This window comes from Macaca nemestrina, chromosome 8 (assembly GCF_043159975.1).
Source record: "Macaca nemestrina isolate mMacNem1 chromosome 8, mMacNem.hap1, whole genome shotgun sequence".
NCBI lineage: Eukaryota > Metazoa > Chordata > Mammalia > Primates > Cercopithecidae > Macaca > Macaca nemestrina.
This window is the reverse complement of record NC_092132.1, coordinates 10,679,770-10,702,913: the sequence shown is the minus strand read 5'-3', so window position 1 is coordinate 10,702,913 and position 23,144 is coordinate 10,679,770. Positions and strand designations below refer to the sequence as shown.

Genomic DNA, 23,144 nt, shown 5'->3' with positions numbered 1-23,144 from the left:
CACAAATCATGCTATCTTACTATGTTGGCATTATGGTCCACCTGCTTCATGGAAAATGTTCACTAATTCAACATCCTGGAGTAAATACAAAAAGCTTCCCCTTGGTTTGTGCTGTTGACTCTGCTGGGAATTTCCTCCTCACTCTCTTTCCTGGCCCAAATCTACTCATAACCTCAGAACCCCTTCCTTGAGACAGCCCTCAGAACCCTTCCTCCCAGGTCCTTTCCAGGCAAATTTTTTTTGGGGGGGAGTACACTCTTGTATTGATGTCACTGTCCCTCTCACGTTGCCATTTTGCCATTACTGTTTACTTGTTTAGCTCCCCCTTCACAAAACCAAGAGCACCCTGCAGGCAGGGATCAGGTCTTACTTGAAAATCTCAATGCCTGACACATAGAGGAGGGGGCCTCCAGCCAGCACTGGCTGGCTTTGGAAGCAGTGGCAACACATTCACCTTTAAAAGCGTCTCAGCTGGAAGAACTGCAAATATCAGTGAGGGAAAAGATTGAAGTTAAATGTACAACTTCTAAGAAAACATGAGAGTTAATGAGAAGCACACCAGCATATCTTTTTTATAAAGTCAACTAAGTCACAACCCCTTATTCAGCACGCTGCTCTTCTCTTGCAGTTAGCTGCATAGAAATTTTATTATAGTAATATAAAGCACAACTGCCACTTAACAGCACAGAAAGAACCAACACAGTCCCTGCCCTCATGGTACATCTGCCTCAACCACATTCCTTCAGATGATGGACAAGTGTCCAAGAGACCTACCAAGAACCATGTGGTTGATGTTAATGACCAACTACAACAAAATGGGCAACCCCGGGCAGTGGTGAGAATGTGGGCTTAAATGCTTTTTTTTTTTTTTTTAAAGTAAAAACATTTATTTATCTTCCCTTCCCTTTCTTTTTTTTTTTTTTTTTTTTAAATTATACTTTAAGTTCTAGGGTACATGTGCACAATGTGCAGGTTTGTTACATATGTATACTTGTGCCATGTTGGTGTGCTGCACCCATTAACTCGCCATTTACATTAGGTATATCTCCTAATGCTATTCCTCCCCCCGTCCCCTCCCCACAATAGGACCTGGTGTGTGATGTTCCCCTTCCAGAGTCCAAGTGATCTCATTGTTCAGTTCCCACCTATGAGTGAGAACATGTGGTGTTTGGTTTTCTGTTCTTGCAATAGTTTGCTGAGAATGATGGTTTCCAGCTGCATCCATGTCCCTACAAAGGACACAAACTCATCCTTTTTTATGGCTGCATAGTATTCCATGGTGTATATGTGCCACATTTTCTTAACCCAGTCTGTCACTGATGGAAACCTGGGTTGATTCCAAGTATTTGCTATTGTGAATAGTGCCACAATAAACATACGTGTGCATGTGTCTTTATAGCAGCATGATTTATAATCCTTTGGGTATATACCCAGTAATAGTATGGCGATTCCTCAAGGATCTAGAATTAACTTCTAGTCTCTGTCCCTTACCAATGGCACAGCCATGAACAAATTACCAAACGACTCTGTAATGCCAGGTCCCTAATCTGCCCAGTGGAGGAAATACTCCAACTCCTAGAAGTAATATGAGAATTAAGACCACACAAGGAGCTGACCCACAGGATAAAGACAGCAGCTGTTCCTTCCCTTTCCCCCAACATGTATTTCCCCAGATGCCATCCTACATGTTCACACTGAAGAGATAAGCCTCTCAGTAGGAAGATTCATAACCACATAAAGTTGAAAAGAGAAACCTCTTTAAATGCTGGTTTACTAAGAAGAATGAAGGCAGATGAGACTGGGGCCAAAGATCTCTGCACACCTTCCTGACACTCCCCCACTGATCATGAGGTCCAGGGATGTGGCCAGGAGGCCGGGCATCAGCAGCTGGGGGAAGAAAATCTCTGGGCTGAACTGTGGGTCCCTCACAACAGGCAGGCAAGATTTGGGTGTGGAAGAATACATACAGTCCCAGGTGGTAAAGCTCACTTACAACTTCCTTTTACTTGTCATTCTTTCAGCCTATGTTTCAAAATCTCTAAATCCAGAGCAGCAAGTTCCAAAAGCAGAAGTAGAATCAATGATGGTAACAGTCCAGGACACACAGTGCTTGCTCCATGCCAGGCACTGTTCTGAGACATTTGCATCTATTCTCTCACTTCATCCTCACCCAAGGATGGGTAAACTGAGGCAAATAGGTCACATAACTTATCCCAAGGTTAAAAACGTGTAAACAGGGGAGCCAGGGTGAAAACTCAGCAGTCTGCTTCCTAGTCTTTATTGCCATATTCAAAGGCTTCTCCCAAGAACTTGTTCTCGTACTGGCTTCACTCCCTCCTGACTTCATATGAGCTTCCAGCAAAATCACTTTAATGAATTCTGCCACCTCACTTTTCCCGGCCATAATATGTACGGCCATAATAGTGTACTGGAAGCAGTATCTACATGACAGCAGTTCCATGAGGAATTACAAACAACATGCCTTCACATGCTACTCAAAGAGAGAGAGAGAGAGAAAGAAAAGGAAGGAGAGAGGATGTGTACTGAGAAGTGCCGAGTGACATGCAATAGCGGGTACACAGTCAACTACATGACAAGCACTGTGCCAAGTTCTTTAGAGTACTGTACATATGTGTGTGTGTGTGTGTGTGCATATAAGTGTATGTGTGTAGGTGTGTATAAGCACGTGTATAAATACATGTATATACACATCTGTGTATGTGTGTGTATATGCATACATGTGTGGATGTATATAAAATAGATATTTTAAAAATATGTATCTTATACAGAAGGCTATTTCATACAGGACTCAGGAAAGACAAGTGACTTGCCCAAGGCCACAGGGCCTGTGAGAGTGCTGGAGACAGTGTTTGAATCCAGGTGTCCAACCCCAAAGCCCATGCTCTGACCTACTCACCACACCCAAACACCCCGACTTGACCCTTAGTGACAAACTGCTATGATTTTTAGGCCAGGAAACCATGGTAGCACATCAAATTTCTGAAGCTTCACTTTTTGCTGTCTGTAGCATAAAAAGGCATTCAATTAAAACAGAACCACACCTGGGGCCAGATGTGCTTCCTTTATAACTTTACGAAGTCTCAAATCACTCTCACGTGTCAGCCTCTTGAGTTAGATTAGAATTTGCAAAAATAAACATTCATTCATTGTGTTACGAGATCCTCCACCAAAGACCTAAAGAAATTTACCTTCGTGAATATTAACAGCATCTTGAATTAACATATCACTTTTTAAAAATAAACGTGCTTCAAAGACATTCTCTCCCAGAGATTAAAATGACACAAAACTGTGACAGTAGTGGTCATCAACATCTACTATGAACCAAATATTGTTCTCATCACTGTACAGCACTATCTAATTCAACCTCTCAACCACATTCAGTAGTAGCTATTACTGCTATCTCTGCTGTTAATTATTCCTTAAAATGTCATTTAAGAAATTCTGACTTTACTTCTACTCTATAGATATTTCTTCTGTAGACTTTATCTGATGCTAAAAACATCTGCACAGGAAACAATTTGTTCCATCTAATCTCTTTTTTCAACATATTAGAGACTCTTGCTGTTAGAAAGAACCTGGGAAGCCTCTGTCACGCGCACAGCTGTGTAAGGAGAAGGACCTCTCTATGTTTTCAGGGCTGACCTACAGCGGGGACACCTACATATATGCATAAACTTGAGAAAGCAATGAGCACCCAGGGGAGACGGGGCTGCCGCTTGGGCTTGCTACTTACCAGCGCTGTGTGAACTTTAAGATGTGCCTGTAGCTTATATTTATCTGGAGTCGAGTAGTCACAGCCGTCAGTGGGACACTTCAGCAAGATGTTACTGTGTTTCTGAATTACGTGGCGTTTAAGGCAGTTTTTGGTGATGGAAGAATAATGACACTGGGAGCAATAATACAGATGTTCCCGGGTGTGGGTGCGGACATGCATATCAAAATGCACTTGGTACCAAAAAAGTTTGCCTAAAAAAATATTTTCACATGAGAACAAGGAAGTTTTTTTTTGACTGATTTTGAATCTTTTAAATGATTATTATTTTTTATCTACCACATTTATCTCCCTCTTGCACTTGTCCGGGTCGCCCTTCATACTTTTCACCACACTTCTGCCTGAAAATTACTTTTCAAAGGTGGGAGGTTGCAAATATTAAGGGTGCTACTATTTTTTGCATGACGTCAGGGCCAGCGGAGGAGGAAGTCATGTGAGAACCAGTTATGGCGCCAAATACCATGACGCACATGCATAAATCTGCTAATCTCTAAGTTCTACTGGCCCTCCTGGGACAGCAGGTCTGGAGCTGGATTTTCGATATCCTGCACCACCAGCTCCCCAGGAGCTCCAGGAGCCATGCTTTCATTGTGAGTTGCAGGGCGCTATTTGGGACCTCCCTACAGAGAGCTGCAGCCACTTTTGTAACTTTGTAACCCCTCTTGGCTGATCTAGTAGTTGGGCCACAATTTAAGGCTCAACTTTAAACTTGTCACGTGCCAGAAGAAAGCTTCTTCTTAGTTAGAGTTCCGGTGGAGGCCATGGGTAACCCTCAGCACGCCCCTGACCAGGTCAGCACGGCCAACTGTGCGACCGTCCCGGCCGCCTCCACAAGACTCCACGCGCTAACTGCCACACGGCGGTCACCGTTCCTATCTACAATGGAGGAGGGTGGCTCACTTAGAAGGTGTTCTTTGCAAACAGATGTGAGCTCAAATCAAATGCGAGGTGACCACAGCGGGATGGGAGCGGACAGGGCCGCGCACCGGCGCCGCCTTTCCTTACCACAGTATTCACACTCCAGGTCTCCATAAACCTTCCGGATCCGCTCGCACAAGCTGGTGTTCATTTGCTTCTTCTGTAAACTGTTCAGGACCTTCATGAAGGCGGTGATGCCTGACCGGTGCTCAGGGGCAGCTTTGCAAGAGTCAGGCTGATGTGCAATGGTGTCCCTACCACCAGCTACTGGAGGGAGGAGGTCTGAGGCCTCGGCTGGGTTTGACCTGAGACAACTGCTGAGGTCTGAGTCACCAGCTGAAAGCACAGCCATGTTCTGCCCTTCCCCTGGGGAGCTCTGGGCGCCCTGGCTCTCCTGGTCTGACCCAGCGCTCTGGGCCTTGGACAACAGTAGTGTGATCACTTCACCTTGTGTCTGGACTGAGCTTGTGTGCTGTGTGTCTGGGGGCTTCTCAGGAGCAGCATGAGCCTCCGTGGAGGAGCTATCATTTTTCAACAAAAAATCATCTGAAACCACCTCTTGAGAATGCAGGTCTGAGGAGGAGACCACGGTGGTTTCCAGCTCACAGGGTGGCAGGGCTGTGCTTTCGGCCTGCGGGCAGGCCAGGTGAACGGCTGGGGCAGGCACTTCCCCAGGGGCCTCCGGCTCCTTCCGGTCCTCCTCCGGCTGAGTGTCCCCAGGACAGGCCTCTTCCTTGAGTGCATTCATGCCCTGGAGGGCAAACTCCTCTTCCACCAGCTGCAGCTGGTCCCCCAGAGCTTCTTGCTGGATGTCCCCACCAGGCTCCAGGAGGCAGAAGCTCTGGTTGATGGAACTGGTGAAGACCAAGGCCTCTTGGGCAGCCCCGTGCACCTCTTTGATGTGGGAGCGCAGCCTGATGGAGCTGACGAACTTCTTGCGGCAGACGGCACAGACGTACACAAAGGGGTGCTTCCTGACATGCAGTTCCAGCGCCTGGTACTTGGTGGCCCCATGGCCACAGAGCTCACAGGCAAAAGGCCACTTGTCTCCGTGGACCAGCATGTGGCGGTCGCGGTCCAGCTCATTCTTAAACTTGCGCTCACAGATGTGGCAGTCATAGAGCAGCTGCCGCTTGCCCTCTCTTGTCATCAGGCAGAGCTCGTCCAAGGCCTCCTTGACCTTCTTGTCCTGCGGGTCATGTGCATCTCGGATGTGCTTGATGAGGTTCTTGACGTCAGAGTACTTCTTCTTGCAGAAGCGGCAGTGTTGCTTGATCTTCTTGTGCACCCGCTCAATGTGCACCTTGAGGTGGCCCTTGCTCAGGCAGGTGAACGAGCAATAGTCGCAGGCGAACTTCTCGCCGGTGTGCTTGCGCAGGTGCACATTGAGGTTGGCCTTGATGGCACTGGCGTAGCTGCACTGGGGGCACTTGTATGGCTTTTCATTGGTGTGGATCCTCAGGTGGGCCTGCAGCGAGTGCTTGAACTTGAAGACTTTGTTGCAGTATTCACAAGTGAAGATTTTGAGCTGAGTGGGACCTAGCCTAGAAACAGATGACAGCATGGTTACATCTGGAGACCTTGAATGTTCCTCATGAACTCTACATCCTTGTTATGAACCAAACACTAAAGGCTGAAAAGTGAACGAAACTGGACAGACACTGGATGGGTGCATTCATTCAATCAACAAACAGGATCAGAGGGCTCATGTGGGCCGTGGTCCTTCAGGAGCTCACAGTCTTGTGGGAGGGAGGACAGGTTGGCAAATGTTTGCATGACAGCGTGGTATGTATTGATAGGAATACACACACGGCAAAAAAGGAAAAAGACCTCTAACCTGGATTAGGGTAACTTGAGGAAGAGATGTCTGTCTGGACTGAGAAAACTTGAGGAAGAGATGTCTGTCTGGACTGGGGCTTCAAGAAAAGGAAAGAGGGAAGCAAAAGAAGGAAGATGGAAGCGGAAGGACAGGTGTGCCGTCTACTGCATGCACAATAATAATCAGCTGTGTTCCAAGCTGACCTAGGTGGTTCTGCGATATTTTAACAGGACTAGTCTTAATGGAATGAATTCAGTCTGCTGCATAAGGCTGGATGCAACCATCTTTTCAATAGCTTGGTGAAGCCAGACTTGCCTATTCATTCAACCAACTGTTGGGGGTGACTCTTTTCCTTTCTGCAAGTTTCCATGTGAGGGCCACCCATTAGTGAAAGACCCCTGGCCTTTCTCCACATCCTTACTTCTTCTCAAGAAAAGAGGACCAATGTGTTTGACTGGTGAATTCAGAGCAGGACCTAAGTCACGAGCTGAGCTCTGCCTATTTCTGGGGAGGATGTGCCTGACTGGGGTAAGCATGGGATACAGCGGGCACTTAGCCAGCTGGGCCTCTGTGAGCCTGGCCACAGCGATCCAGGACTGCGAGTGGGAGAGAAAGTCTGTCGCATTCTGCAGGCAGTAACAGGAGGCTCCTGCTGACTTGTACCACACTGTTCTCCTCCACATCTCTGTCAGTCATAGAGCTGGCGTGTGGCTCTCCATCTTCCTCCTCCTCTATCATGGTTGGTTTAGAACTCAGATGGGGAAAATAGGGTTGCTGTTTATTAACTTTGTATTCCATTTATTCATAAATGGCCACCATTTGTTAACACCTGCCAATGTGTTTCAGATACTGTGTCAGATTTCATGCATGTGGTGAAGAATAAAAGCATGGTCCACCTGCCTCATGAATTCTCTCTCTTTCAGTACAGCAATGTGTGTGCTGACTGAGATGGTAATAATAACAGCTAATAATTACTGAGTATGTGTAGTATGATAAGCTCTATGCTAAGTATTTAATCCCATCTGTATCGTTATACTCGTTTTACAGATGAGAAAACTGAGTCTTTGCCCCATGTTGTACAATTGGTAAGTGGTGAAGCCAGGACTTGAATCTAGGAAGACGCCGACTCTAGAGCCTACACGTGCATGCTCATCCTCTCTACTGCCTGAAATCACTGACACGCAGCGACCCTGCCCCAGAGTGACTGTGCTGCAAAGAAGGCTCCCTGTGTGGGGTTTCCATTGCTGCTGGAATGGCCAAGCCTTGTTTCTGAAACCAGCAAATGGCAATCACCAAAGTACCACAATAGGAACCAGGGACAGGCACTGACAGATGAGTCTAAGGAGGCAAGTGAGGCTTCTTCTCCAGCCGTAACTGCTTTCTCTGGACAATGTGTCCAGGTTATCCAAAAAGGACCTCAAACGTACTAATAATCATGTAGTGCTATTAACAAGATATCATTCAACTGAACCCACTCTCACTGTAAAGTCTATAGTTATAAAACTATCCAAACAACTGTGTCTGATCAACACAGGTGGCCTTGTCTTTAAATTTAAAATATTTAAATGGATTGCAGTCCATAAATACCAGAGGATACAATTCACATGATGTAATTATAATATTTAAATTTGGAAGTTACTAGTATGCCTGCATGCTAAGCCCAAGGCTAATTTAAGGAAAGTAATTTGGATCTTTCTCAAATGACAAAGATATCCAGAAGGTGATACATATTATTGGCACAAAGCATGCCAAAGAAAGAAACCCTGGATTCATAACATTAATTAAATAAATAAATCAAGACTTTGCATATTTTCTCTTCTACTGCAAGATCTAAATGGTCAGGAGAATCTTTTGCTCTGATTTTTTGTATTATTAGGCAAATACCTGGTAAGGCCCTTAATGCCTGGGTTCCCCTCGAGGATAGTGAATCTGATGAGGATGCTACACAGCCTCCATCTGACTCTTAAGTCCAAGTCATTGACTGTGACAGTGAACCGATGCCAGAGCTTCGATGTCCACGCGAGTTCTATGAAGTCACTTTACTCCAAATGCTGCCTCCTCAGAGAGGTACTCTCACCACTGCTTTTACAAAGAAATCCAGCAGAACTTTAAAAGGTCATACTCCTTAATTCAGTTATTCCACTTCTGGGAATTTATCCAAAAGAAAGAATACAAATTTCAGATGCTGGTGCTCATGGCTCATTTTCCGCAATGGTTAAGAATGGGAAGCTATTCGAAGGTACCAACATAGGGAACTAGTTTGTTTGCATGTTTATCTTTCTTCACTTATTCATTCCCTTAAAAAAGTGTTCCAGGTACTCAGGATACAAAAGGGAATGAAAACAAGCACAGGCCTGCTCTCTGGAGCTCACCTTCCAGAAAGTGCCATAGGCCAGCCTACATAATAAATATAAAAGTAAGCAGACAAGGACCATCAGGCTCCCTGGGAGAAGGATAACGGCCGGACACTCTGAGAGTCCAGTCAGGGTAGACTGACTTGGTCTAGGGACAGGGAAGGCCTCCCTGAGGACAAGACATTTGAGCAGAAAGCTGAAGGACAGGTAAGCATTAACTAAGAAAGAGGGAGGAAAGGCATCCAGGAAGAGGAAGCAGTGCCTGCAAGAAAGACTAAGGAAGTGAAAAGAGGCCCAGATGGCCGGAGCAGACGGCAGGAGCAAGAGTACTGGGGAACCACAGCAGGTGGACAAGGCTCAGAGGTGGCAGGGCTAGTCTTGGAAGCCCCTTGTACCCCTAAGAGCAAGGCAAAGCCCAAAAGGGTAACCATCAGATGAGCATTTTTAAAAGATCTCGTTGGCTCCACTGTCAACAGTTGAGCTGATTACACTATATCCTTATGAAATTATGCCTTGTTGCTATAAAGCAAAATGTTTGTCATTAATTTGAGTAACAAACGCATATAAATGTAATGTGATTAAGTTTTTAAAAGTGACAGCCGGGCACAGTGGATCACGCCTGTGATCCCAGCGTTTTGGGAGACCAAGGTGGGTGGCAAACTTGAGGTCAAGAGTTCAAGACCAGCCTGGCCAACACAGTGAAACCCCATCTCTACTGAAAATCAGAAAAAAAAAAAAAAAAAAAAAAGCTGGCCATGGTGGTGCACACCTGTATTCCCAGCTACTCAGGAGGCTGAGGCAAGAGAATAGCTTGAACCTGGGAGGCAGAGGCTGCAGTGAGCCAAGATTGTGCCACTGCACTCCAGCCTGGGTAACAGAGTGAGACTCTGTCTCAAAAAAAAAAAAAAAACTTTTAAAAAGTGAGATACAAAATCGCATATAAAATATAAACTCAATTTTATAAAATGTGCATGCTGAAAAAAAGGCTGGGAAGAAACACATTTAAAATAATAAGTGGTTATCTTTGGGTAATAAAATCATAAATGACTTTATTCCCTCAGTTTTCTGAACTTCCAAAATTTGTTATACAATAACTCTGTATCATTTATTATGAGAGAAGAATTATATAACCTAAAAGTTTTTAATCTGTATTTTACCAAGTAAAATCCTTATGCAGAAACATCTCTTTCATAGTTATCTTATAATTTGCACAATAAAATATTAATAGAATGCATGACAACAAAAATATAGCCTAGCTCTGTTGATTAAATATTCAGTGTATTTACCTGTAACTAGATTAACATTTAGCTGAACCCCTCCCCAACAGACCTTGAAATATTGTGAAGATAATTAATTAAGGCTACAAATCAACCTGACTTGAAACACAGAATGATTTTAGAAACTTCATTCTACTACAAATTCACCAAAGGAATGAGTGTTTTTACAACTTCATCAATAAATTCAGTTGTTCACATTTACAAGAATAGAGGACTGAGGCTACAAATTAATGAAGCATCCCACATGATATAATAATATAATTTAATGAGAGCACTACATGTGCCAGGCACTTTGCATATTTTATCTTTTATTCTCACTACTAAACTAAAATTCTATTAGTCTTAAAATTGTGCAACAAATGTGAGATGCAAAGTAACGTGTGTCAAGTTACAATGGAGTATAAGCTTCATGAGGGCAGGGGCTGCATCTGTCTGATTCTAGTGCCCAGCACATAAGAGGTGCTCAATGTGCTGAGCTGAACTTATACAGAATAGTCTAGAGCCAACCTAGGTCTATTTCATTCTAAAGCTTACGTTCTACTCAAAAACACCCCATTTCTCTTCTTCCAGAAACAGAGGAAAACCACTGGCAACAGGCATTTTCTTTGTCTTTCCTTCTAGTTGGGAGAAATGTTTTCAGACCTCGGGGGATCAGAGTTTGTTAACTGACCTCAGAAGGTACAGGCTAAAGACAGACAATGTGGGGAGAGTATAGAGAAACACACTGGTTTGCTATGGGTGGTCAACCGATCCAGTGTATCTGGAAGACAGTTTTTAATGTCAATTAAGCACTAAGCACTCATATCCTTTGCTGTAGCAGTTTCAACTCTAGCAATCGATTCCACAGGAAGTCTTGAAGTATGGAAAGATGTATGCACCAAAACATTAATCATTGCATTGTCCGTAATAGTAAAAACTGGCCATATAAACTAAAATACATCCACATAACAGCAAACACAGCTTTTTAAACTGTGTACTAAAAATCAAAGACTTTCAAGGTATAGTAAGCTTTTTTTTAAAGTTTTAAACAGTACTTTTGGTATTTAGTATTTGCAAAAAGCAACAAAATTAAACCAATATATGTTAGCATATTTCAAAAAACTTATAGAAGCACATGAACTAAACTACCACTAGAAAGAGTAACTCTAGGTTACTTTAACGCCACATTATATGGGATATGTGAGCCTTCTGCAACACACTTGTGTTACTTTTGAAAGTGGGAAGGAAATAAAGATTTTTCTAAATTGTAACATGTGAAGCTATAAATATCTAAAACTTTACTAAAGCTATGTTTCTATTTCTTTTTATTAAGGTAAAAAATAGGTGTGCTTTAAATAAAATGCTCTGGCTTAAACCAACTGGTGCTCAGTTCTAAAAGCATGCTACTCTGTAACACACTGGAGGCTCGGTCAGCACACTGAGGGCTGCAATGGAGGGGTAATTCTACCGCTGAATCAAAGAGTCAGTATCTTTTATAAACAAGTTTATAAGCAGATCCAAAAGAACAAGCATGCTGATCCTTCCTGCACTCTCTGGAGTTCACTCACTTCCAACCTCTGGCTAAAGTTACAGAACAAAACACTTTACCTGCTTGACTTCATTGGTTGCTCATAAGGTGTCTGCTGAATGGCGTATTCCTGGTAGCCTCTCCGAGGCACCAGGTCTGCTGAAGTGGTCTCAGAATTTGTAGCTCCTGTTTCAGGGGGCCCGGCCTCCACTGGCACAATCTTGGTAGCACCTGAGATTGATGCAAAAGGCACTGCTTATTGAGAGGCATCGAAAGTGGGCCATGACCCCATCGCAACAGAGGGGATGGTGCTGGGAAGTACACTTCTATACTGTCTGATGCCCACGCAAGATGGTTTTCACTCAGCTCACACATTTAAGTTCTTTGGCGGGGGGTGGGGTGGGGGGGGTGAGAGAGTGTGTGCATGTTTTTGAGAAAGTAAGGACAAGTTTTTCAATAATCTGTCTAAATGTCCTCTTGAGATATATTTTCACTTGATCTACTTATGTTAAAAAGTATACATATATATATACACACACACATATACATGTATGTTACTTGCAAGCTTTTATATAGGATCACCCATGTCAAACCACATTAAAGAAAAAGATCCAATTTACCCCTTGTTTCTGGAATTGCAAAGGAATTATTTACACTTTTCACCCTTGCTTAAAGAAATATCAAAATACTACCACTAATTTTTAGAAAAATTCTAGAAACTTTCTCTAGCAACAATTGAAAATCGGAAATTCTCTTCTGGGTTTCTTATTTTCCAGAATAACACTGGGCAGGGCTGACAAAGTGACTTTCCAGAAAGTTCTTCTAGTCACACAATTTTATATGGTCTGTTCTCTACTGATCACCTTGGTCTGCAGTGATGTATAGAAGGAGAATTTATTCAGAGTTTTCATTTTAAATAATGAGTTACTCTTAGCATTGAAAATAGGCACTTAAAAGGCTATAGCCGTCCTTAAAATCCCAAACTTAATTTTTAAATTTTATTTGACAGCAGTCACCTCAAACACATAGGGAAAAAATTATTATACTTTGAAACACAATTATAAACTGTTTTTTTTTTTAATTAAGGGTACCATCCTAGAGGAGATCTTTTTAAAAAATATAGTGCAACATATCTACCAGTTATTTCATGTAAAAGAATACAGAGATGGAAATTTCTAGCATTATAAAACATTTGGTGAACTCCTTCTAAAAATACAAAAAAAGATCAGAGGCACCCCAGGATACCACCTTAGGACATTTCCCACTGTCTTGATCTTAAAAGAAAAGAAAAATGAGAATAGAACTCTAACCTTTGAGAGATGGAAATAGTGGGTGTCTATGTCAGTTTACGTCTTTTCTATGTGTAGAGAGGAAAAAAATACAAAACAGAAGGTGGGCAGGGTTAGCATGGTTCTGGAGCAGCAGCCTGCATGCGTCTGGCTGAACGGGTTGGCCTCACATGCAGGACAGCATGGCTGAGAGCAGGAGGGGAAGGCACACACCCAGCAGAAGAGCTGGGTGAGGGGAGGAAGAAAACAAACTGCTCCCGGAACCACTACTCCAGCAGGAGCAGCACGGCGGGGTTGTGGGACCACAGCAGGAGCAGCAGCCCTCACAGTAGCCCTCACAGCTTCTCCTCTATCCATTTACCACAACACCTGGGCAGTAAGCTCATGCTCTCGAATTAGTGGGTGACTAAATGGAGAGCCCCACCAAGGCACCAGCTCTGTGTTCTGACTCAGACTGTGACACCAGGCTACCCTTAGCACAGGCTTGCCAAGGGTCTTGCCTTGTCCTTTCCCGCTTGGTGCAGTCACCTGGAATTGCTTCGTGTGCAGTTAAAACCACACTTATGATGGGTTTCTTCGCCCCAGAAAGCTGTCCGGCCTCCTTTCCTGAGATCTTCTGGACTTTCTCTGTTTTCTGTGACCGTGGTCTTTTCGAGGCTTTTTCCCGATCATCTTCCTTACACTTCTTTTCTAGTTCAAGGTCAGACTCGTTACCTAAGGAGCAAATACCAAGATGCATAAGGTATCCTTTTATATCAGTGGCAGAGTTGGAGGGTAAACATTACTCTTTCACGGGACAGTAAAGGAAACACAGCTCTTTGGTCTGCAGTGCCATGCACGGAATCACTGTAGGGACCACGGTGGCTCTTCATGCCTTCACTCGATTGAGTACATGTTCACTGCTCCCTGCCACAGGCCATCACCCAGGCCCTGGGCACACACTGTTGGGTGAAGCAGACATAGTTTCTTGTCTTGTCTTGTCTTCATGAGGCTTAGCAGACTTCAGAATCATTAATAAACAACACTGCAGAGAAGATAAGGTCTCCACGATTTATATTCTAAGAAATAAATCATTCACGTATTCAACTTACACTTATCAGCTACTGCATGGGTGCCAGGCATGGTGGACAAAAAGAATGATAAGGTGCAGACCCTGCTCTCGAGGGCCCCACAGTGCAGGGGGAGAGGCAGACATGCAAACAGCACAGGCAATCCAGGGCAGTCTGCTGCGCACCGAGTGAAATGAACAAGGGTCTAAGATGGTTACAGGAAAGGATGGTAGATTCTCCCCTTTGTGGGGATGTAAGTCCTCGGTTCACATAAAAAGCAAGCATGTGCAAAGCAATGGTTAGGGAATACAGGCAAGGGGTATGGGGCAAAGGAGTGGGTGTGGTGGAAATGATGTGTTCCAAACTAGGGACAGATGGCAGAGCCAAAGTATAAACCAGTGCCCAAGTATCCTGTGTGGTGACAACTCCATAAGGAAGCAGGGAGACAGAAATAAAACCAGGGGAGGGCATCAGAGCTGGGCCCAAAAGGGCCCTGAATGGCCATGAGAAGCCTGGAACCTTCCTTTGGGGAACCGGGGGTGAAACATCAACGTGCATGGAGACCAGTCAGGCCTGGGGAGGGGGAGAAGCTGGAAGGAAAGGAGGCTCAAGTTTCCCACAGAGGAACAGCCTGCTGGGTGGGGAGACAGAGTCACGTCTTCTGACGGCTCACGGCGAGAATGGAAATCCAGATTTACATGAAATCTTCTGATTTTTCAAGGCTGACTCTAGTCTAAAATTTCTTAAAACAATGGAAGAGAGAAGGGAAACAATGCCTGGGGCCTACCTGCTGCCTCTGGAAGGCCACGGAGAGCCACAGGTGTCCGAGCCGGGAAGGGCTGGATTATATTTGTGCTGCTGCTAGAGACAGCAAAGTCAATGGGTTCAAAAAATGTTGAAATACACTGAAGAGGGAACGTGTCAGACACAGAAAGACAACAGCTAATTCCACATGGCTACCCTTGGCATTAGCCTGAGGGGTAAGAAAACTTCCATACCCAAGTGAAGAACAAAGAAGCCATCTCTTGAATGCACACTATTTGAGATTCCTAAGCAAGGAGGAAATATAGGGAAGGGAGGAAAAGGAGTTTTCTCTTACTTAGAAATAGAGCCACAAAACCTGAAATAACCTGCCCAAAATTCACTTCCTCAGAACATATGACAAATGCACAGGGAACAATTCCACATACGCCTTTCTCAGCCATTAGCGTGGAAGCAGATGAAGGGAGGCAGGGTGTGCAAACGCAAGGTGGGGGTCCAGAAGGTGCTGCAAGGTTGGGTTATAGGGAGGTGAGATGGGAACCACACAGCAATACGGCAGAAACAGGAGAAACCAAAGGGAGACAGCCAGAGGCCATTCGGTCCGTCTGTTTCCAGTGATTCAACTCTGCCTAAAGCCAGTTCCCCAAGTAAACGTACCAAGGAATGCCTGAAGAGAAAAGATAAAATGGAGTAGTATTCTTTCTTAGGGAGGCAGGCTGGTTAAACGAAAGCTCACTCAGGAAGAAGGAAGAAAAAACTTGGCTAACGGCAGATTGGTCAAAACAAACATTCTAATTTTCTATGTTCTATGAAGTTTTTTTTGGTGTTTGTCCCATAATCCAGGTGCTTGGACCATTTTTAGACCTAGTGAAACAGTTTTATAGAAGTTCTTTCATTCACTGGAAAAGGTCCTTAATCATATAACTAGTATCAGCACTAAATATGGTAACATGGAGCTAAAAAGAATGAATAGATGAGATCATGAATCAAACAGAACTGCATCACTCTCCACGGCTAAAGGGAAAAAGTCAAGACCATCAGACAAGTCCCTCCGGTGAAGAGCAGGGTGACCCCTATAAAGCCGGAGAATGAGGAAAACAAGTAATCTCAAAGTCACTGGCAGTGCCTACATTTTGTAGGCTTGATTTGCATCACGCCTAACAGCAGTTTTGTTTTATTTTGCTTTTTAGTGCCTATAATAAAAACATTTCAAAAGGTCTGCAAATTGCCTGAGTCACAGAAGTTCTTTTTGTGGCCTAAATACTGGGTGATACACACGCATAAATAACTATAGCAGAATATATTGGACGCTATAAAAAGGTAGAAACAACATATTACAGAATTTTTTGCTTTTAAAATGATGCTTTGCTTTGTACCGGAATTTACCATGGGATACAATTCAATATGTGGGTGATATGCTAGGAATAGATTTGTTCACATTAAAAAAAAAAAAATCTGAGAATTAGAGCTTGCCAGAAGCTAAACCCAGGTTAACAGCATGAATCAACAAAAACCAATTGACATTCACCTACACCAATAAGAAGCAGCTGAAGAGATCATACACTGCACCGGATAAACTGCAACTGGACTAACTGCGTCTGGACTCTGCTTTAGGCATCGTATGTTAAGAACGCACTGCAGAACTGGGTGGCTGGACGTGGGTGAAGGTCTGGCACCATGCCGTTTTAAAAGCCCATGGAGACCTGAGCTGGCCTTGGTGAAAAAAGAAAAGACTGCACAAGAATCTCATCTGTCCCCTCACCATTCCTACAGCTCTAATTTGAGTTTCCTTCCCCATGGCTGCTTTGGGATGCGCATCGTTGGTATCCACCCTATCCGTTCCCAACACCTGTCCCTCGTGGAGCACGACGCCACCTCCCACTCCAGGAACTCGGAATGCTGCTCCATCAGAACAGCTAGGGCCACAGGACCCAAGCCTGGCCAATGGGGTGTGAGGAGAAGGGTCCAGGGACTTTCAGGAGTGGGTTTTCCTTCCTCATGAGGAAAGTACCTCCCCTCTTCCTCAGCTGGGTATTGCTATGGCCACTGCCAGAACTGAGGCAACTACCCAGCAGCTAGGCGAGGCCAAGCGAAAGACCATGATAATGCCTCAGGCATACAGAGAGAGAGGTGAATCCTGGGGCTTTCACGGCACAGAGGTGTCCCTGAACCAGCCCTGGAACCGCTGTGCCTGGACTTCTTGTTACATGAGAGAACATTCTCATTATTTAACTCGTTTTTAACCAGTGCCTCTGCTAACAGTATCTTGACTGACACACTCTCGGAACCATCCTCCTCCACCTAGACCCTAGAGTGAATTGTTTGAAAAATCCAAATCTAATTCTGTCACGTGCCTGCTTAAAACCCTTCATCGGGCTTCCTTCCCATTTCCTTTAGGAGAAAGTGCTGGGTAAAGTCCTCCAAGAATTGCCACAAATCCTCTCCCACTATCCCTGCACCGTCAAGGCCACGACTTGCAAGCACACACCCTCACGTACTTATCTCCTACCCCTCTGGGCTCCAACAATGCTGAACCATAAGTTGACCGACACCCGGTGCTGTTTATAGCCCCTGGACCGTGGCACACAGCCATGCATGGCACCATGTCCTGATCCACACACCCCTGCTTGTCTGAGTGACAAGCCAAAAGGCAGCTCAGATTTCCCCTCCTCTGTGATACTCTGTACCCTTCACCTTCTTACTTCCTCCATTCTCTTTACATACACACAGAGCACTGAACCAAGGGTTGGACTTTCCACACTGCTTGCAATTATCGGTTGACATGCCTTATCCATATTGTGACCTCTTGGAGGTTGGGTCCACTTCTTCTCGCGATTTTATGAAGCCTAACATAGGCCTCCAGAGGGCTGGAGCCAGACAGTGAAGAAGACCTGCTCTGCTGTGTTCAAAGGATGAAGCTAGGACCAATGAGTGGAGTCCCCAGTGACAGATCTCAGAGCAGAGACAGGAACTTCCAACAGTTAGAGCTATCCAAGGAAAGGGTGTTTTTCAGACACGTTTCTGAGGAGGGTTTTCCAGGAAGTCACAGATACCACTGGAAATGCTGTGGAAAAGACTCTGAACCAAACAACGTCTAAATCTCTAAATTCTAAGGCCCTGACATACAAATAGGTAGAATTATTACATAAGGAAGAAGGTAGGTGAAAGGAAGTTGCAGGGAGAAAAGAAGGAGAAAGAGTGAAAAATATGAGAGGTAGTAAAAGAAAAACCTGGAAGAGATAAAACAGAAGGGAATAGAACACCACTCACTTTCAACCCACTGGGCCGCACCAACCTCGAGTCCGCACTGAGTGCAGGCTCTGGTCCTCCCCTAGGCAAGGGACAGTGGGGCTCTTCTTGTATCCCATGGCCCAAACGTGACAGTGCTCTGGACACTGTCTAGGCAGACAATTCTGGGAGTCACCATGGCAGCACCTTTTTTTTTTTTTTTTTTTTTGAAGCAGAGTCTCACACTTGGTCGCCCAGGCTGAATGCAGTGGCGTGATCTCGGCTCACTGCAACCTCCACCTCTCGAGTTCGAGTGATTCTCATGCCTCGGCCTCCCAAGTAGCTGGGATTACAGGTGTGCACCATCCCATCCAGCTGATTTTTGCATTTTTCTAGTAGAGACGGGTTTCGCCATATTAGCCAGACTGGTCTCAAACTCCTGACCACAAGTGATCCACCCACCTCGGCCTCCCAAAGTGCTAAGATTACATGTGTGAGCTATTGTGCCTGGCCCATGGCAACATCTTGAGAGTCAAATCCCCACTACCTCTAGCAGGGACCCCACTAACAAGCCCTTGGCATTGCTCCTTCCCTGTCTCACTCTTCTCACTCCCCCACTCCTGCTTCCTGGGACTACCCCTCAGCTAAACCACCTGTAGCCAAAGCTGCTTCCAGTGGGGAACCTAAGCTAAGACTCTAGCCACTCAAGACTGCCCCAAATACACACCTCCAAGCCCCCACATCCTTCATCAATTCTCTGTGGCCTCATACAACATGGATCCACAGTCCACGCACATTACATTCTATTCTTGAGAGCTTCAGAAGCTTCAACACTAAGCTTTCCAACCGATTCAGACACCATGGTGCCAGGCACTGCACTGAACGGCCTTGGAAATGGTTCTTGGAGATTATCTTAACTGATCCCTTGAGGCCTGGAGCACTGTGAAAAGAACAGGGTTCCCACAGAAAAAGAACACGCATGCTCGCTCACAGGCAAATGCCAGGTGCATTTAGGGAGTAGCAAATAACTCCAGGTAAAACATCCAATATGGTTGGGGGTGGGAGGTGAGGCAGGAGAAGAACCGGCATGGAGACCCAGATGCCACCCAGAGACTCTGGCCTACAAAAGCAGGTGCTTCATGGAGAGAAACATCAGGTTCTCCACTGCACTCCTGTACGCGCCATGCTCCCCACAGCCCTGAACCCAGCTCTCTCACAGCCCATGACTGTGTGTTTCTCATGCCCAGCATTAGGTCTGGTGTGTAGTACGTGCTCAATACTTCTCTGTGGAAAGCAAGGAGGGTAGCTGTTACAGGGTGAAAGACAAAGACATATTAACAACAGCCTTGTTAGTAATTTTCTGCCCCCCCACTTTAGGACACCAAAGTCCTCGTTCCCATTTGACCCGGTTGTTCACCAATTTCCCTGTATCTTCACTTGACCCACCTTTGTACTTTTCAAAGTTGCCTTTTGTCCACTGAAATGCCTTGAGGACCCAACCTAGAAGTCATGCTGATGACGCTTTTCTGAGGGTTTGGCATTCCCATCTTCAGCTCACATGTATCATGGCCTTTCAATAGGTGTTTTTCAATAGTCTCCTGCTTCCTCTGAATTACGGACTTTTTAAACTTTTCTACTCTTCCCTGCCTACGCTCCCCTCCAGTTTCCTCTCCTTTTAAAAATTCCATAGCTGTTGATGGGTTTTGCTTCTCTCTCTTGCGCATGGCTGCTGCATTCAGTCATGCTGTGAGCTCGCTACAAACCAGCTGGCCTGAGCAACACAGGGGCCGGTTAATGGAACCACTGCAGAGAGGCAGTGGGCATGCAGCACTCCGGAGTCAGAGAGGCTGGCGTAAGACACAACTTAACCACTTGCAATGGAACTCTGGACAATTGATGAATCTCCCTAAAATCACTCATAAAATATAAAATATAAATAAGGACCTCAGAAGATTGCTATAAGAAGGAAGAACACAATTACTGGGAAAACCCCAGGCATATATTAAACATCCCATCAATGTTCACCCTCTCTGCCTTCTGAAAACATATCTGGGACACCACCCCAAAGACTCTCTCAACCACACGCCACAGCTACTCTCACTCCCCTGTCTTGGTAGCCACTCTGATGGGCACCAAATTTAGAAATCCTAAGAACCAGATGAAATTAAGTTAGTAGTCAGAGGCAATCTTGGGGACAGCTTCCCACCTCTGCTCTCAGCATCTGGCGGTTCTAGACGGCCACAAGAGCGTCCCATGCACCCACACATCCGAAGCAGGGGCCATGGTTCTGCACAGTGACACAAGAAAACCCCCACCTCCACATTCTCCCAATGAACAAAGCCCTCCTCCTATGTTGGAAGTGCTTCAGTTCGTTCAATCCAAAATATCTTGGTTTAGATTCAGCTTTGTTTTTAAGATTTTTACCATCTCTACCACGAAATTAAAGAAATATACAACATAATGTCCCAGCTAGTATTAATAACAACAATTAAGATTAGAAATTTCTTGGACAATGATATGGCAACACACTAAGACCCACGACAGAAAGTCTGGGCTCTAATGTAGAATCGGTGACCCCAAGCCTTTAGAGGCAGATGGGATGGTGGCGGGTCATTCTGTACAACTTCCAATAATCAGGCAGTTATCACCCAACCATCTCAAAGGAATGCCATCTACACTACCTGTGAACCACTCTGGGAACAGAGACTTCCCCACTACAAAACAGACAGTTTGTATGGTGACCTGCTTAGAAATAAGCTGCGCTGCCTAACCCGCCTTGCACATGCACAAGAGCCCTCTGAGCTGCCGTAAACCATGGGCTTGATTCACTAAATTGTAAATAGTCTCAACCATGGTTACTGACATGGTTTGACTGTATCCCCATCCAAATCTCAACTTGAATTGTATCTCCCAGAATTCCCATGAATTGTGGGAGGGGCCCAGGGGGAGGTACCTGAATCATGGGGCCTGGTCTTTCCTGTACTATTCTCATGATAGTGAATAAGTCTCATGAGATTTGATGGGTTTATCAAGGGTTTCCGCTTTTGCTTCTTCCTCATTTTTCTCTTGCCACCACCATGTAAGAAGTGCCTTTCACCTCCCGCCACGATTCTGAGGCCTCCTCAGTCATGTGGAATTGTAAGTCCAATTAAACCTCTTTCTTCCTAGTATGTCTTTATCAGTAGCGTGAAAACAGACTAATACAGTTACCATGAGCAAATTCATTGCTGAGTTTTCAGGAAACACGAACAGAGAACGACACTTTGTGACACCCATATTCCTGCTCCAGAGCCACTCGTCATCTTGTGCAATCATGGCAACAGAAGAGAGTGCAGCACTGGGCGAGTCTGAGTATCTGCTGGCTTCCTACCCCAGGCTGTCCTGGTATGTGTGGTGTTTGCTGCAGAATAAGGCAGGTAGTCACACCCCTGGTTTCCAGTCTCTGTGCATTTTTATTTGCAAAAGAGTGACTGGTTGTGACTAGGGAGGGTCGAGTTAACTTTGGGTCTGATTTCAAATCTGCCTCTTCAGTTTCTACGCCTGCTTGTTGGTTACCCTCTCCTCAATTTGGTTAAATATTCATACTAATTGTGTCTCATCTGAAAACCGAATTTCTATCTCCAATGCAAAGTTCAACAATTATCCCCTACTACTAAATATTCTCTTTATGAGATGATTTTCCTTTCTCACTTTCCAATTTTCAAATTTTTGTTGTGTCCATATTCAAACAAAATATCATTTCTGCACAAAATATATAAATACTTACTTGGAAATTATATACACACTATAGCATTTACTTGTTCTTTACTAGCCACAGTTCGTTCAGCAGATACTTAGGCAGTGGCCAGCACTGTTCTAGCATTTGTAATACCTTAGCGTACAAAACAGAGAGCGAGCTCTCCCCTCTGCAGTTTACATGCTAGTGAGGAAAGAGACCATCAGTTTAACACATAATAAATAACTAAACTACACAGTATGTTAGAAGGTAGTCATTTACCTGAGTCTAGTAGAGTGCAGGCCTTTGGGAAGTAGGAAAAGTTTGTGTTGTTAAATACAGATGCTCCTCAATTTACGATGAGTTACATTTCAATAAACCCATGCAAAGTCAAAAATATCATTAAGTCAAAAATGCACTTAAAACACCTAACCTGCCAAATATCATAGCTTAGCCTATCCTACCTTAAATGTGCTCAGAACATTTACATTAGCCTACAGTTGGGCAAAATCATTTCACGCAAAGCCTATTTTACAATAATAAAAATATGAATTTTATAGTAATAATAGAAATAAAAATAAGAGATCAAAATTTCTAATTCAAAGTCCAGTTTCTACTAAATGCATATCACTTTCACACCATAGTAAAGTTGAAAAACCGTAAGTCAAACCATTGCAGTTGCAGACCACCAGCAACTGTGGTCTAGTGCTCTAAGCTCTGATCTAACAAACACATCTCACACAAACAGTCCCTACTGATGAGGAGAGTTATTGTAAGTGGCTTGTCTATGTATTTGTTTACTTGTTTCTTGCTTGTCTCCCCTAGGTGGATGTGAGTTCAGTAAGGTCTGGCAGGATTTAGCCTATTTCACCGGAAGTCTTCCACCGTGCCCAAAACATCACAGACACTCAGTAAAGTGGGGAAAGAGAGGAAGGGCCTCCAACCTCACAAAGTGGGACAGTCATCCAGTCATTAAACAAACAGCAAGGGAAGGCCTCCTGCAGCCACTCAGGACGCTGCACATGCCGCAGTCTCCCTCAGTCTCCACCATCCTGGTGAGGCAGGACTGCTCCCAAGCCCCTTATAAAGAAAAGGAGTCCGAAGCTCAGTGAGGAGAAGAGGGGACTGAGCCTGGACACTGTCCCCATGAGTGGCACACCCAGCATCACATCACAGCAGACTGCAAGGTGAGCGCTTCCCACAACCCCTCCTGCCTCTGATGCTCTGCAGGAGCAGAAGTTTAGACAGAGTGCAGAGAGGAACCAGCCGAACAGCTGGCTCCACAAAGAGATGAGGTGACGGTCAAATGGCAGAGTGCAATACTGTTTACGGTGGTGGAGAGAACAGAGGGGCCTGGCTAGCGGACCTATAAGTGGTTTCCACGAACAGCATTTTTGCTTTCACCACAGGCAGAGGTGTGAAAGGCTTGCAGG

General features: G+C 44.8%; 1 protein-coding gene across 17 annotated transcripts in view; it reads right to left on the bottom strand.

Annotated features, from left to right (window-relative positions):
• The window catches only part of LOC105467301 (zinc finger and AT-hook domain containing), a 344,890-nt gene that overhangs the window by 124,381 nt on the left and 197,365 nt on the right, over positions 1-23,144 (bottom strand). For 15 of the 17 annotated variants that reach the window (XR_011606714.1, XM_011716760.3, XM_011716759.3 and 12 more), the window contains 4 exons: positions 13,486-13,671; positions 11,749-11,899; positions 4,799-6,255; positions 3,755-3,987 (listed from right to left, as the gene is read on the bottom strand). Coding sequence is in view for 16 of the 17 variants with exons in the window: in XM_011716760.3 (XP_011715062.2) it covers positions 3,755-3,987; positions 4,799-6,255; positions 11,749-11,899; positions 13,486-13,671 (2,027 nt within the window). In the remaining variant the exon portion in view is untranslated. The remainder of the gene's footprint in view (positions 1-3,754; positions 3,988-4,798; positions 6,256-11,748; positions 11,900-13,485; positions 13,672-23,144) is intronic. The other 2 variants (XM_071067789.1, XM_071067785.1) reach the window with 1 other exon arrangement.